The following is a 13,774-nucleotide window of genomic DNA, read 5'->3' as shown; positions in this document are numbered from 1 at the left end:
TACAAATTTAGTAGAATGAAAAAGACAGTGAAGTTTCAGACATGTTTACCCAAAATGTGAAATAGAGTATTAGAGTAACGAAATAGCTGGCATTACTGCTTCACCATAACTGAAATATTTTTCTTTAGGTAGCCGAAGTTTCCATGAGCTCTGATGTGCTTAATTTTGTGTGACTTTTGGATCTTTCTTGCTGTGAACATCATATTAAGAATTTTTATTTGCTTAGGTTTTTGATGACATTGCACTGTTTTAACAGGTAGTCAAGCAGAGTCAGTTAAGGAGGACTGGTGATGATAAATATTTCCAGTTCACTGGGAGGCATTAAGAACTTAACATAATGTAATGAGGTTGTTACAGAGCTGATATTAATATATGCGTGTTACCATTTTTATCCTCATTGCACTGGCAGAGTTGAGGCTAGTAACCCTTGACTGAATTATTATGGTAATACTCAAGTGTTGGAAGTTGAGCCAGGTCTGCTGAAAATTTTTTCTCATAATGGCGTAATTGCCTTGTGTAATTAGTCTCCATACCTTAACTGCACCAGGCTATGTTGATGCTCATCATCACGACCACGAGCTACAAAAGTAATAAATCTTCTATGACACGTATTAGGGATTCTTTCATGATTTAGGGACAAGTAAACATTAAAAAACTAACAGATGCAATGTACTTCCTGTGGTGCCTAAATATTTAATCTCTTCCGTTCTCATATGGTCTAAAACCATTGCTTTAGCATTTTTCATGTGGCATCCAGGAATGTAATTTACAATGATCATCTGAAACTATTCTTTATAGTTACCGTGGCAAGTTCTCAGTCTGCTACAAACAAAATTAAGTTGTCTACCTATTTAACAAATTGTTTAGAGACACTCAGTATTTAATCAAATTATTTATTCACAAGGTACTTTAAACATTGTTGGCTCAAAGAGAAAAATGTTGGTATTAACAATTGTGTACTTCAGGAATTCCATAAGCTTTTCACCTTCAGATCCAAAACATACTGAACAAAGGTTATGAGAAGACATGCAGAGGGTTTCTTAAGATATCCTAGCCAATTTTTGGTTTGAGAGTTGGAAGAAGAGGATAAACATACATGCAGAATAGTAGTCCTCCACTGGGCTTTGAACCCATAGCTTCAGATAGTGGTCACATTACCATTGCACTAATGAGGCAGTGCTGTCTACCATCGTGTAATTGCTGTAGTGATAGCTAATATAGATAATTTGTGGTGTAAAAGAGGAGAGTAGTTTTATTTTCTCAATGGAATGACCTTTCTGGACTCAAAACCATAAATATGATACACTGATGTCACATCTTACATGAAAATCACTCATATTATTTAATGCCACTGAAAATAAATCATCAAGTGAATTTAGTAGGATAATTCTGTGCCATTCCTGGAAGCAACTTGACATTCACAGAGTTGCCAAACATATTGTGCAGTGTTGCTAATTTTACCAGCCACAAGACTAGTGCATTTACACAGCTGATGGTTTCTCTGAGCAGGCTTGGGAGTGCAAAATGTAGCTCGTGTCTCAAAAATCCACTACCAAGTTGACCCTGGGCCAAAATACCAAGAGAGACTTTTACTCGTGTTTCTGTAACTAGGCTTAAGGGCTATACCGTAGATACTAATGAAACACTCTGTTGCATTGACTGCAAGCTCAAAATTGTAAATCAATAGCTGTCACAATTATTATTAACTTTTCTTTCTCAATCATACTCCAAACTGTTCATTCACAAAGTGTGATTCACTTTCCTGGAGTGTCTTCAGTAGTTATAAGATTAAGCATTATACTTACTTAACATATATCTTGATCTTTATGGACACAGAAAAACTTGAGAACACTGTCCATGACACTACCGCCAAAACAAAGGAATTTAAATGAGAAGACAATAACAGAGCACAAAATGCAAAAAATGGACATCAACAGAGAATTTCCGTAAGCAAAAAGTAATATAAAGTCTCAGATTGTTCAAGTGAACTATATGAAAAACAGTGTTCAATTATCAAAAATGTGCTACTGCAAAAGCATACAGAAGGAAAGCAGGGATTGTAAAAAGGAAGACAGTATGGTGAGAGGACAATTTTTAGTTTGTCATTCTAAAGTAAAACTGTCATTTGGTCAATAATAATGAGAACAACACAAATTAAATTGTACTCGTAGTGACTACAACAGTCATTTTTGATGCTATTTTCATAAAATCGAAAGTGTTCTTATGAGGAAACTGTTCCATTTGCAATATGCTTATGACGAAAGAGGCTGAAATAGCAATAATAGGGTTTATCTAGTACAGTGTGGGGCACATTTGCAAAATAATGCCTCGCAACCAGTTCAGTTATTTCTTAAGTTGTTACCTGATGGTTTGATATTAACTTCTCTAGGCCATCATAGTATTTATATAAGAATCAGCGAGGAGCAATAGCTATAACAGACTGCTATGTTATGTGGGAATTTGTGAAATAAGGTAGTGCTCATTGATATCAACCCTTGAAGCATTCAGCATGTCCCGAAACAGTCATATGGCCTGTAGACTACTGTATGGGATTAATAATGTCTTGAGCACATTTACTTGTCTGCAGAAGCAACTCACCTGCTCTTTTTTAACTGAAAAATTTGGCTAGGCAACTAGTGCAAAACCAGAATGACCAATAGGCATTGAAACTAACAGTCTTCCTGGTGACATCAGCTCAGACAAAGATGAATAAGGCATTGGGAAATAGTAAAATAAAACAGAAAATAGAAAACCTAGGATGGAATGACAGTATTATGAAAAGGGTGGATTGCTGCTCACCATATAGCGGAGATGTTGACTTGCAGACAGGCACAACATAAAAGCAACTAAATACATAAGTTTTCAGCCAGAAAGCTTCGTTCTGAAATAGACAACATACACACCCACATTCATGCAAACACAGCTTTCTCTCTCTCTCTCTCTCTCTCTCTCTCTCTCTCTCTCTCTCTCTCTCTCACACACACACACACACACACACACACACACACACACACACACACACACGACCACTGTGTCTGGTTGCTAAGGCCAGATTGCGAGCAACTGTGCATGGTGGGAGACGCAGTCTGGGTGGTGAGGGTAAGGAGGGAGCCTGGAGCAGGAAGGGGGAGGAGAGCAGGAGACTGTAAAATGCTGTTTGTGAGATGAGTTGGACAGAGGGTAGGGCAGCTGGGTGCAGTCAGGAGGTTAGACGGAGGGCAGAGAGGATGGAAAAGGAAGAAACATGAGTCAATTCTGGACACATTGTCAAGCAAAGTGGACAGACAACACAGCTAAATGGACAATGGCAATGCCTTCTGGCAATTGGCCAGGGTGTGGGGGGACAGACTTATTCTTCTTCAGGCGGCAGCAGCAGCTGGCCGAGATAGTCACAGCAACAGGGAGGTAACCAATTTTGTGACTTTTACAAGTTCCTATCCAGGAGCAAATTTTATAATATCATCTGTGTGCTTTAACAGTTTAGTTTCTTGAGTTTCTGCATGTTAATGTAATATCTAATAGCCAGAGTTCTCGGATTTTTGTTGGCGTCGGAAAGTAAACTGATTTTGTGTCATATTACAAGTTCCTAATCAGGGGCGAATTGTTTGGTTTCACCTGAGTGCTTCGGAAAATAGGTTTTTGAATCTCTGCGTATTAATCTAATTTATTAGATACCGTTCCTGCATTGTAGTCAGTATCTACAGTAGAGTTCCGCAGCACATACCGACAGTCCATATATCTGAGTATTTTAGTTTTCCACGGTCTTTAGTACGGATAGGGACTGTGAGTGTTGTGTGCAGAAGCGAGCCGAGTTGGTGACACTTTGCTCTCAGCTCCAGGCTGTGATGGCTTTGGTTGCACAGCTTCAGGCTGCAGTGGATGGGCACCACAGTTGTGGGCTGGCCATGTGAATCCAACATACATCCAGCACGTCCTAGTCCTCCGATCGGTCCTCACCGGTGGCCAGCCCTGTTACTGCTCACACTGAGGTCGCCCCAGGGCGTAGCAGGCAGCGAAAGACTTCCCAGGGGGCTGCATGTAAGGCCTCCCCAGTTAGTCTGACAAACAGATTCCAGATGCTGTCTGTGGTTGACACAGTCACTGAGCCATATGCCATCGACTGTCTTGTTTCAGAGGAAACCTCTCAGCCTGCAATATCCGGACAATTACAGAGGGTGGGAGTATTAATAGTTGGAAGCTCCAACGTTAGACGCGTTATGGGGTCCCTCAGGGACATGCTTGCCAAGACGAGGAAGAAAGCCAATGTGCACTTTGTGTGTGTGTACCGGGTGGAGTCAATCCAGATGTGGAACAGCTCCTCCCAGATGCCGTGAAGAGCACAGAGTGCAGCTGACTGCAGGTGGTGGCTAACATCGGTACCAATGATGAGTGCCACTTTGAATCAGTAGAGATTCTCTCTGGTTTCAAGTATCTAACAGAAGTGATAAAGGCTGCCAGTCTTGCTTTTGCGAGATGAAAGCAGAGCAGACCATTTGCAGCATAGTCAACAGGACCGATTGCAGACCTCTGGTACAAAGCCTAGCAGAGGGTCTGAATCAGAGGCTCAGACAGTTCTGCGACCACGTAGGCTGCAGATTCCTCAACTTGCGCATCATATCTGCACACGCAAGCCACCTAATACCCGTAAATTCCATGGAGAAGGGCCATGGGAGGGGGAGGGGGCAAGAACACTGACGTTCAACCACATCCGAGATGTGTTCGATTCGGTTCAGATATGGCTAGTTGGGGACCAGCACATCAATTGGAACTCGCCACTGTCTTCCTCACACCACTCCATCACACTCCTGACCTTTTGACATGGTGCATTATATTGTCGAAAAATGTCACTGCCATCAGGAAACATGGTTGTGATGAAGGGGTGTGCGTAGTCTGCAACAAGAATACAATACTTGTTGGCTGTCATGCTGCTTTGCATGAAATCCAGTAGACTCATGGATGCCCACAATAATGTTCCCCATAGCATAATGGAGCCGCTGCCGTCCTGGAGTACAGGTGGCAAGGGCCTGTTCCCCTGGAAGACAATGGATTTGCGCACTCCCATTGGCATCATGAACAAGGTATCAGTATTCATCAGACCATGCAGACTGCTCTGCCACTGCAGCAAAGTACACTGCCGTTTGTCATGTGCCCATTTCAGTCATAATGGTGATAACCCCCCTCCCCTCAGAGGGCTCGCTGCTCTTTCGCATGTTCATGCTTGGCTACCACGAGGCTCCCGCCTTTGCAGCATCTTTTCCCTTCAGTGCTGCATGCCTATCCTCTTGCTGTTCTTTGTCCCCTCCCTTGGGGTAAATTTGTGGCTGTTTTTGGAACTGTATTTTGCATTTTCGGTAGTCAGTATCAGAATATTTTCCACTGTTATTCATTCTTTTTTCTTTCTTCATTCACCTTCTCCTATCCTCCCTCCGTTTCGGCATTTGAGGTTAGTCTTTTTCTTCTTCCTCCCTGTGCACTCCTGAAGGCTAGCCCACATGTCTTACGGGCAACAGGTAACTGGGTAATGCGTAATTCCCAAACTGGGTTGACAGTTAGGGTTTGCATGTATCCCCGGTACAGGCCAGGCCCAGGGAGGGATGATTTCCTGAGCTGCTACTTTTCCCAAATTGCCAATTGCTCCCTCTGTCAGGTGTTCTGAAGTTATGGCCTGAGGTGTGAGCAATCAACTAAGGTGGGCGAGCTGCCCTCTGAGGGGAGTTGCCAGTTGGAAGCTGCGTGCTATCGGAGATGCTGGAAATCATGGGGATTTTCTCCCAATGAGCCAATTATCTTCTTCGTAGTCAACTTGTGGCGAACGTAAATGGAATAAAACTCTCAATTCAAAGACTTTCACAACTGCACCACAGTTTTTCATGGTTTCACAGACCAAACACAGCTAGTCCTTTGCAATGCTAAATCCGTTTGTTATTCAGAAAGTTGTTGATGCAATTGCCGGCCCTGTGAAATCCTGCTCTCATTTACGTAATGGCACTTTGCTTTTGGAGATTACTTTTGACTTGAAGCACAACTAGTGCATGCCGCTTTGCTTCTCCATGGCAGTCCTTTTCGTGTCAAGGCCCATAGAACCATGAATTCTTCCCGTGGTGTTATTTACACTAGGCTGCTCGATGGGTGATGGGGGCAGAAATCTGAACGTACCTCATCAGGCTCTGATTGCAGTCCGTCGAGTGATGAAAAAAGATAGATGCATCCTTAGTGCCCACATGCACTCTTTTTCTCATTTTTGATACAGTGGTGTTTCTGTCCGAGGTCAAAGCAGGCTATGAAGTTATCACAGTACTATTGTACATTCCAAACCCAATGTGCTGCTACCAGTGTCCTTGTTTCAACCACACTCAAATGTCCTGTTGACACGTGCCCAAATGTGTAACATGTGTTGGGGATGCTCACAAGGGCGATTGTCCACCTCCTACTCCTCACTGTAACAACTTAAATGGCAACCATACTGCCTCCTCTCGAGATTGTCCCATGCAACTTGATTAGCGGGCTGTCCAGAAGATGTGGGTAAAGAATAAAGTGCCTTGCCGAATCGCTCACAAGTTATTGGCTAGTCACAAACCTTGTGTTCTACCATCTGGCAGTTACAATACTGTTCTTGCTACATATGACTCCCTGAAGGACGTTGCCACGCAGACACGCCAACCTCAAATTCAACAGTGTGGTTGTGAAATCGCCCAGTGGTACTGTAGCTTTTGTGCATTGACTATTGCCAACTAAACAAAATCACAAAAAAGATGTCTATCCATTGCAGCACATTGACGACATGCTAGGCTGCTGGAAAGGAAAAAGATATTTCTCAACTGAGAACATGCAGACAGGCTATTGGAAAATCCAGGTCGATGAGGGAAAGACTGCCTTCATAACTCTGGACAGCCTCTGAGTTAAAAGTTATGCCATTGAGACTACATAATGCTCCAGTCACCTTCAAACTTATGATGGGCAACTTGCATTGACATAGTATATGGGTGGCGTATCTTTGCTATCTGAATGACATAAAAACTTAGTTTCTACAGGGAATCGTATAATTCTTTTGGAAAATGGCTTTCCTAGGCTTACATCTGAAATAACCCTCCATGATGCTGACAAGGTGGAGATGTGAGTCAATAATTGAATCACTGAAGACTAAGGACTCTCATGGATATGATGGAGTATCTAGCAGAATACTAAAGTGCTGTACTTAGCCTTAATTTTTCCTTTAGGAATGGTCAGTTTCCTGAACAGTTAAAATATTTGGTAGTAAAGCTGCTTCATAAAGGGGAGAAAGGGATAATGTAGACAATTTTAGATGTATTCCTCTGCCATCAGTGTTTGGTAAATTTATTGAAAAGGCTGTAATTGGTCATTTCATTTCACGTAAAATGCAGTGAAATGTAGTGTTTAGTTTTAGAAATGGTTTTATAACTGAAAATACTATATTCTCTTTTCTCTGTAAGTTATTGGATGGATTAAATAAGAGGTTTTGAATGCTAGGCATATTTTTTTTATTTATTTATTTAAGCAACACATTTTATTGTGTTGATCACAAAATACTGCTCCAGAAGTTGGAGCATTATGGAATACGAGGAGTAGCTCACAACAGTTGGTTCATCTCTTACTTCAAAGAACAGACAGCAAAAGGTCATTCTGTACACAATGTGGGTCCAAGTGGAGCACGGTTAAATTGGGAGGGGGGGGGGGGGCAGGGATCAGTGCTGGGGCCACTCCTGTTGCATATTTATGTATGTAAGTGATATTTCTTCTGGTATTACAGGTAATTCTAAAATATTTCTGTTTGCTGATGACACTGGCTTGCTAGTAAAGGATGTTGTGCGCAACACAAATAATGCAATTCAAGATATAAGTTTGTGGCTTGCAGAAAATAAACTAATGCTAAATGACAGTAAGACTCGGTTTTTACAGTTTCCCATTCCCAAGAATTAGCAGGTTTCACTCAGTTTATACTCGGCAAAAATTCAGTCTTCATTTGGATGACACATCCTTGTCTCTCGTGCAGAAAGACGTACAGTATTTTGCTGCATCCATTTTCAATAAGCTACCACAAGAATTAAAAAATCTTAGTAGTAATCCATGAATTTTCAAGTTTAAATTGAAGAGTTTTCTCATTCCTTGAAAAATTTGGCTAATTCCTGTGTTACATTGTTGATTGTGTTTATATAAATTTATATCTTGTCATCCTCTTAGAATTCATGAACTATCACCCCTCCCTCCTCCCCTGAACACATTTGAAGAATATCTAAGCTGCCTGACAACCATGTTGAAGTATGTTCAGACTGCAGGCTACTGCCTGAATTAAAAAACGAACCTCTTTGCCACCCAAGAAATAAAGACAGTGGAGCATGTAATGAATGGCTTGGAATCCATTGGTCTCCTGAATATATGGACCTTGGGAATGATGTACTGTTTTTATTGTGATTCCAGACAATGCAGGTGACAGCTTTTATGTTACCTAATTTGATTGATGGTGATGAAGAGGCTTTTAAGTACAAGGCACCTCTACTGAACAGTGTTGTCATGTCATAGCCGTAATCAGATCCAAATCTGAAAGCCATATCTTTAGTGAAATAGAATACTTAGCACGGAAATCACACCAGTGTACAGACAAAACAGGAATCCTGCATGGGGAGTGCTGTTATTTCCATGAACATCAAATATTTGAGAAAATATGAATATGACTTTTCGAGAACCTTCCAGAAATTTGGTAAAAAGGTCTGCTTACTTGCCATGTCAAATCCAGATAAAATCCCAGTCTTTCAATGAGTGCCTCAATTGTCATGGTCAGGGGCTAAGTCTGACTGTCATGAAACTGGCAAGGCTACCACTTTCATGCCGAGAATGGCATCCAAGTAGCTGAATTACATCATGAAAATGGCATGTACGGAGATGTTGCCCTCTATGTCCACAGATTATGGCTGCACTCTGTATTCAGAGTCCCTTGCAGCGCCATCACTCGTATCAGGCAGGGAACTACAGGAAGTCTTCCTCTGGGCTCTTTCTTTAACAGGTGCATGCTTCCATGCATTGTTAAGGGCATAGCTGGTGTCTCTGTTAAACGGATTTTCATACAGTCATCATCACTGCTCACAGTCTGATTTCAAAATGATGCCTAGGTTGTCAACCAAATAGTTGTTGATGGGCCAAACAACTGCAGTCATCTCAGTCTTGGAGAGTACTGTGAGAGCATAAGCTATCACCTTTTCAGCATCTTAAATTTGCCTACCACCTTAGTCAAATGGACTTTCACAGAATGCCGTAATAAGACATTGGCAGATATGCTCCCAATGTATGTTGATGCTGAATAGAGAGACTGTGATAAGATACTGCCTTTCATGACATTGTCATACAACACAGCTAAGCAAGAAATTACATGCTTCTCGTCATTGTTTATGCTCCAAGGACGCAAGGCCAAAATGACAGTAGATGCATTGTTCCCATTTCAAGCACATGGCACTCAGGATGACTACATGAAACTCTTCATCACCAGGATCGAAGTAGCAAGACAGCTGGCTTGCATAAGTACAGTGGACACCCAGGATGAGGACCAAGAACACTGTATCGCCAATCACCAGACAATGAGGTAGAGTCTGGGAGACTAGGTATGAATTTTTATGCCTGTGAAGAAAGTGGAATCATCAGAGAAGTTACTAAATCATTGCTTTGAGCAGTAACATATCCTTTGTCACTTGTCAGACGTCACATATGAAATTGAGTATTATGGTCCATCATCAAGAAGACAGAAGCGCAGAGACATAAAAGCATGTTATCTGTGTCCTCCATATGAAGTCCTACTACAGTCTTCCGGAAGTGCAGATTGATTATGGGGCTTCTCGTACAATGAGTGACAAAATGGCTAGAATGCAAGGATCCACCAGTGCTGCCATACAAAGGACAAGATCTAGAACAGTGGGTCTCTGTTTCTCCAGGAGAGGGAGCATTGCCACGAGCTGTGCTGCATGCAATTTATATTGTAGCGATTAACCCACTGGGTGGCATGCTCCAGGTTGCCATTTCAAATCAGACCACCAGCAATTATTTGTTATTTAGTATTTATCATTTCAGAAAGGTTCTTGATATATCTTATGTTTGTATTGTTCGTGTATTCTGGACTATTCTCCGTCCTTGAGTTCTGTTCTATTTATACTTTGTTATTTGAATTAAATTTCCTGTCAGTGAGGTGGTCTGTCTTAGCTGTCTTACCCTGTGTATTAATTTGTGTGAAAATTTGTATCACTTTTACTGTCAGAAGTACAAACAATGGAAAATAAAGAGGAAGGACAAAGTACCCCCCCCCCCCCCCCCCCCCCCCCCCCCGAAGTGCATTTCAGACTATCCATTTAACTTTAGACATACTATTTGCATGGCAACAGAATTTTCCGTTATGCTTCTTGTAGATCTCAAATGTAATGTGCTGGTTATTATTTTGAAATTTTGTTTTATAACTGCACTTTCTGCTTCAGGCACAACGTCCAGCCTTCATGAACCTCAACCGTGAACGAAGACATAAATATCAGCACCCAAAAGGTGCACCAGATGCTGATCTCATATTTGGTCCAAAGAAAGTAAGATGAGAAGTGTTTGGAAACTAAGTAGTGGATGCAACTTGGTTTACAGAATCGCCGTGTGTTTGTAAGATCAAAGTCTTGTTGGTTAATCTACATTGCAAGGTGGTTGTGTATCTTCCTGTTTCTTATTCTTTACATATCTGTGGCTCATTTGTTTCATATTAATTTATAAATATTGTATACATTTGAGAGCTCTTTTATGTTATTGTAATAAGTGACGATCTGTATGTATGCAGGAATATGGAGTTTGTTGCTATATGAGTGGTGGAAAAGATTCTGCTGATCATGTTTGTTCTGGTTACATGCAGAATTAACTGTTTAATGCATGACACTGTAAATACCTTTTGGTTGTAGTGCAATAAAAAGACTGTTTTAAAAAGTAAAAAAAAGTACTGATTATGCTGTCTTATCTATTTTCTGTGGCTTTAAATGCAAGTTTATCTGAAACGGTGACTTCTTCAAAATGATTTAATTTATTTGTGAATAAATGTATAAATTAGAAAAAATAATTTTTTATGTTAGTCGGCTGCAACAAAACATAACAGGAGCCAGTAGAAATGCTATGTCAGGTCTGAATTATGCTCACTTATGAATATAAGATTGTGAGAGAGTGATGTGGGAACAAAAACGCATTGAATACCAGAAAGGTATGAAGTCCTGAAAAGTGCAGAAAATTTCAGTGGTTGTTGAAAACAGATTATCATAATGAGCAAATGCTAGATACAGTATTGACCAATCTGATATTAAGTGTGTAGCTTTTATGCCCTGGTGGGAAACTCTTATAATTTTGGTATTAATTGTCTTCATTAATTAGATTAATAATCTCTCATCTTCCTGCCTTTTCTTCATTGGATTATGATATGCATGTATACAGTGAATGTTGCTGGAAAGTATATGTTTACTTATTGGTCCATCCATTATATGTCTGGTTTTTGGAGCCCCCTCTAAATTATAACAAGTAGTGTATGCAATGATTTTATAATGATTATAGCCTGTGTGTTCACCTTAATGTCTTTCAATTGGCTGACTGTAAGCCCTACCCGGTTGTTGACAAATACACTATTTCCCTTAAAGATTGTGCTCCTCTGTTGTGTGTGAGTTGGACCACTCATCTTTATTAAATTTGTACAAGTTCTGTTCAATATCATAGATACCTGTTACTGTGAAAGTTGTTTTGCACTCGGCATGCTATTTTACAAGCAAGAAGCATGACAATACAGTACAATTTATTGGTGGTACTGCAATCGCAGATCCATTCTGTTTTGGCACAAATACGTACTGACCATTCTTACTATTTCTTACAATTATTATTATTATTATTATTATTATTATTATTATTTCTTCAATTTGTTTACTGACTTTTATTTCTGGCATTGACCTTCCAAGGTTTAGATTCAGAGACCATCATCATCATCTCTCTCTCTTTCTAAAGACAGGTCTTCTAAACCTCAATTCTGGTTGCCTTGCAGTACTGTTATGTATCAGTTCATCACTTCTGTTCATTGTTTTCACTAATCTGAATTCATAGCTTCTTGAACTGTTTGTAGCTCATTGTGACCAGTCATAGCAGATATTTCACATTGTTTGACATTTGAGTGTTGATGGAACAGGTAACTGTATTATTGTCATTAAATTTCCTGTGGTCGCTTCATCTGTTGGCATGTGATCTTCATTTTTATTGCTAGCATCAGATATTTATTTTTGGTATGAGTTGTTGAATTTTCAGTAGGAATAATACATAACTGCTAGACACTGTGTTCCTTTCTCCTCATCTAATAATTTTCTTCAAAAGTAACATGCTGCTATTCATTCAATTTAGTACCTTTCATTGTTAATATTTGCTGACTCTGTTACTCTATTGCTACTTCAATGCTATCAAAATGAAATTTTAAGCTCTTTTCATGTGCCTGTAGAAAAATAACAATTAATTAAAGGAGGGGGGACTGCCTTTTTTTGTAAGAACACAACTATTTTGTTTAATACCCACACGTTTCACCACAGTGGTATCCTCTGTAGGTTTTCCTTTTATTATTACAGAAATATACACGCATAGATTGTATGTATGATTGGAATACATTACATCATATTTTGTTGCTGTTTATGTTACATATGTACTTCACATTTCTTTACATTGTGTGCCTTGTGCCCGCTAACAGAAATCAACCACAGGTCTAAAGCAATAAGTCAGAAAACTTAAAATAATTTCCCCTGAATAACTCTTTCCATTCCATTGATGAATTTTTACTTAAAAACTGGTAGCCAGTAAAAAAAGAAAGAAAAATAAAAAACTTTGTTTTTAAATGTAATTGTATGAGTAGGACTAAAAAAATTGTTCATTTATCTTAACACCAATCATGTATACATATCCTGTAAACTCATTTGTTCCATGCCATTTCAATAAAAGAATTGTTCAAATGATGTATGGGCCATGTAACTAACTAACCATGTCATCTGCAACACAGGGATGTTAGTATGAAGTGTAAACTGAATTATCATTGGGAATACAACATTTAAAAACTATATATTCTGGTAAAATCATGGAGTGTACCCCCTTTATATGCTTACCATTGCTGTATTTGACTTGGTCTGAGCTGTACTAGCTTTTATTTGCCTGCCAAATGTGTTCTTATTGTTGTAAATAAAATAAATTATATCCCAGCCTACTGAAAAAACTTATTACTTTCTTTTGTGTGTATTTAGAAAAAAATCCTGCATTTTCTTTAATGTACAAGTGAGATTTTTGTGAAAATTGGATAAAAGTAATGTTATTGCTGTACTTCCACTGAAGAAAGTTATCATTTTATGATATACGCTAAGTTCACTTTTATCATGACAATAAAATGATCTGTAGAATGATTTCATAGTGTGGTAACAAACAACTCTTGACAGCATTATGTATGTGTTTTTTTTATTGTAAATGGTATGTTCCATTGTGTATGCCAACATTGTGTGTTTTAACAGGAATATATTATGAGGCTGATTCAAATATAAATGGCAATATACATTTATTGATTAAGAGTTTACACATCTGAAACTTTTTTCTACATGGCCTACTGAATGTTCTACACACTTTTTCCATTGATTTGGAAGCTTGAACATCCCCCCTTACTCACCATGTGGGATTCTGGAGTGTAATGATCAATCCATGTCTCATGCACATGATAATGTACTTCAAAAAAATCCTCCACTTCTTGCCA

The 13,774-nt window shown here is 39.5% G+C and overlaps 1 protein-coding gene across 4 annotated transcripts in view; it reads left to right on the top strand.

Moving 5' to 3' along the window:
- The window catches only part of LOC124721250 (regulator of nonsense transcripts 2-like), a 221,586-nt gene extending 208,346 nt beyond the window's left edge, over positions 1-13,240 (top strand). For all 4 annotated transcript variants that reach the window (XM_047246115.1, XM_047246117.1, XM_047246116.1 and 1 more), the window contains one exon: positions 10,473-13,240. In XM_047246115.1, coding sequence (XP_047102071.1) covers positions 10,473-10,583 — 111 coding nt within the window. In that variant the 3' untranslated portion in view covers positions 10,584-13,240. The remainder of the gene's footprint in view (positions 1-10,472) is intronic.
- Positions 13,241-13,774: the final 534 nt, after the last annotated feature.

This window comes from Schistocerca piceifrons, chromosome X, assembly GCF_021461385.2.
Source record: "Schistocerca piceifrons isolate TAMUIC-IGC-003096 chromosome X, iqSchPice1.1, whole genome shotgun sequence".
Classification (NCBI taxonomy): domain Eukaryota; kingdom Metazoa; phylum Arthropoda; class Insecta; order Orthoptera; family Acrididae; genus Schistocerca; species Schistocerca piceifrons.
Note: the sequence above shows the minus strand (reverse complement) of the source record. Positions and strands in the feature narration are given on the sequence as shown.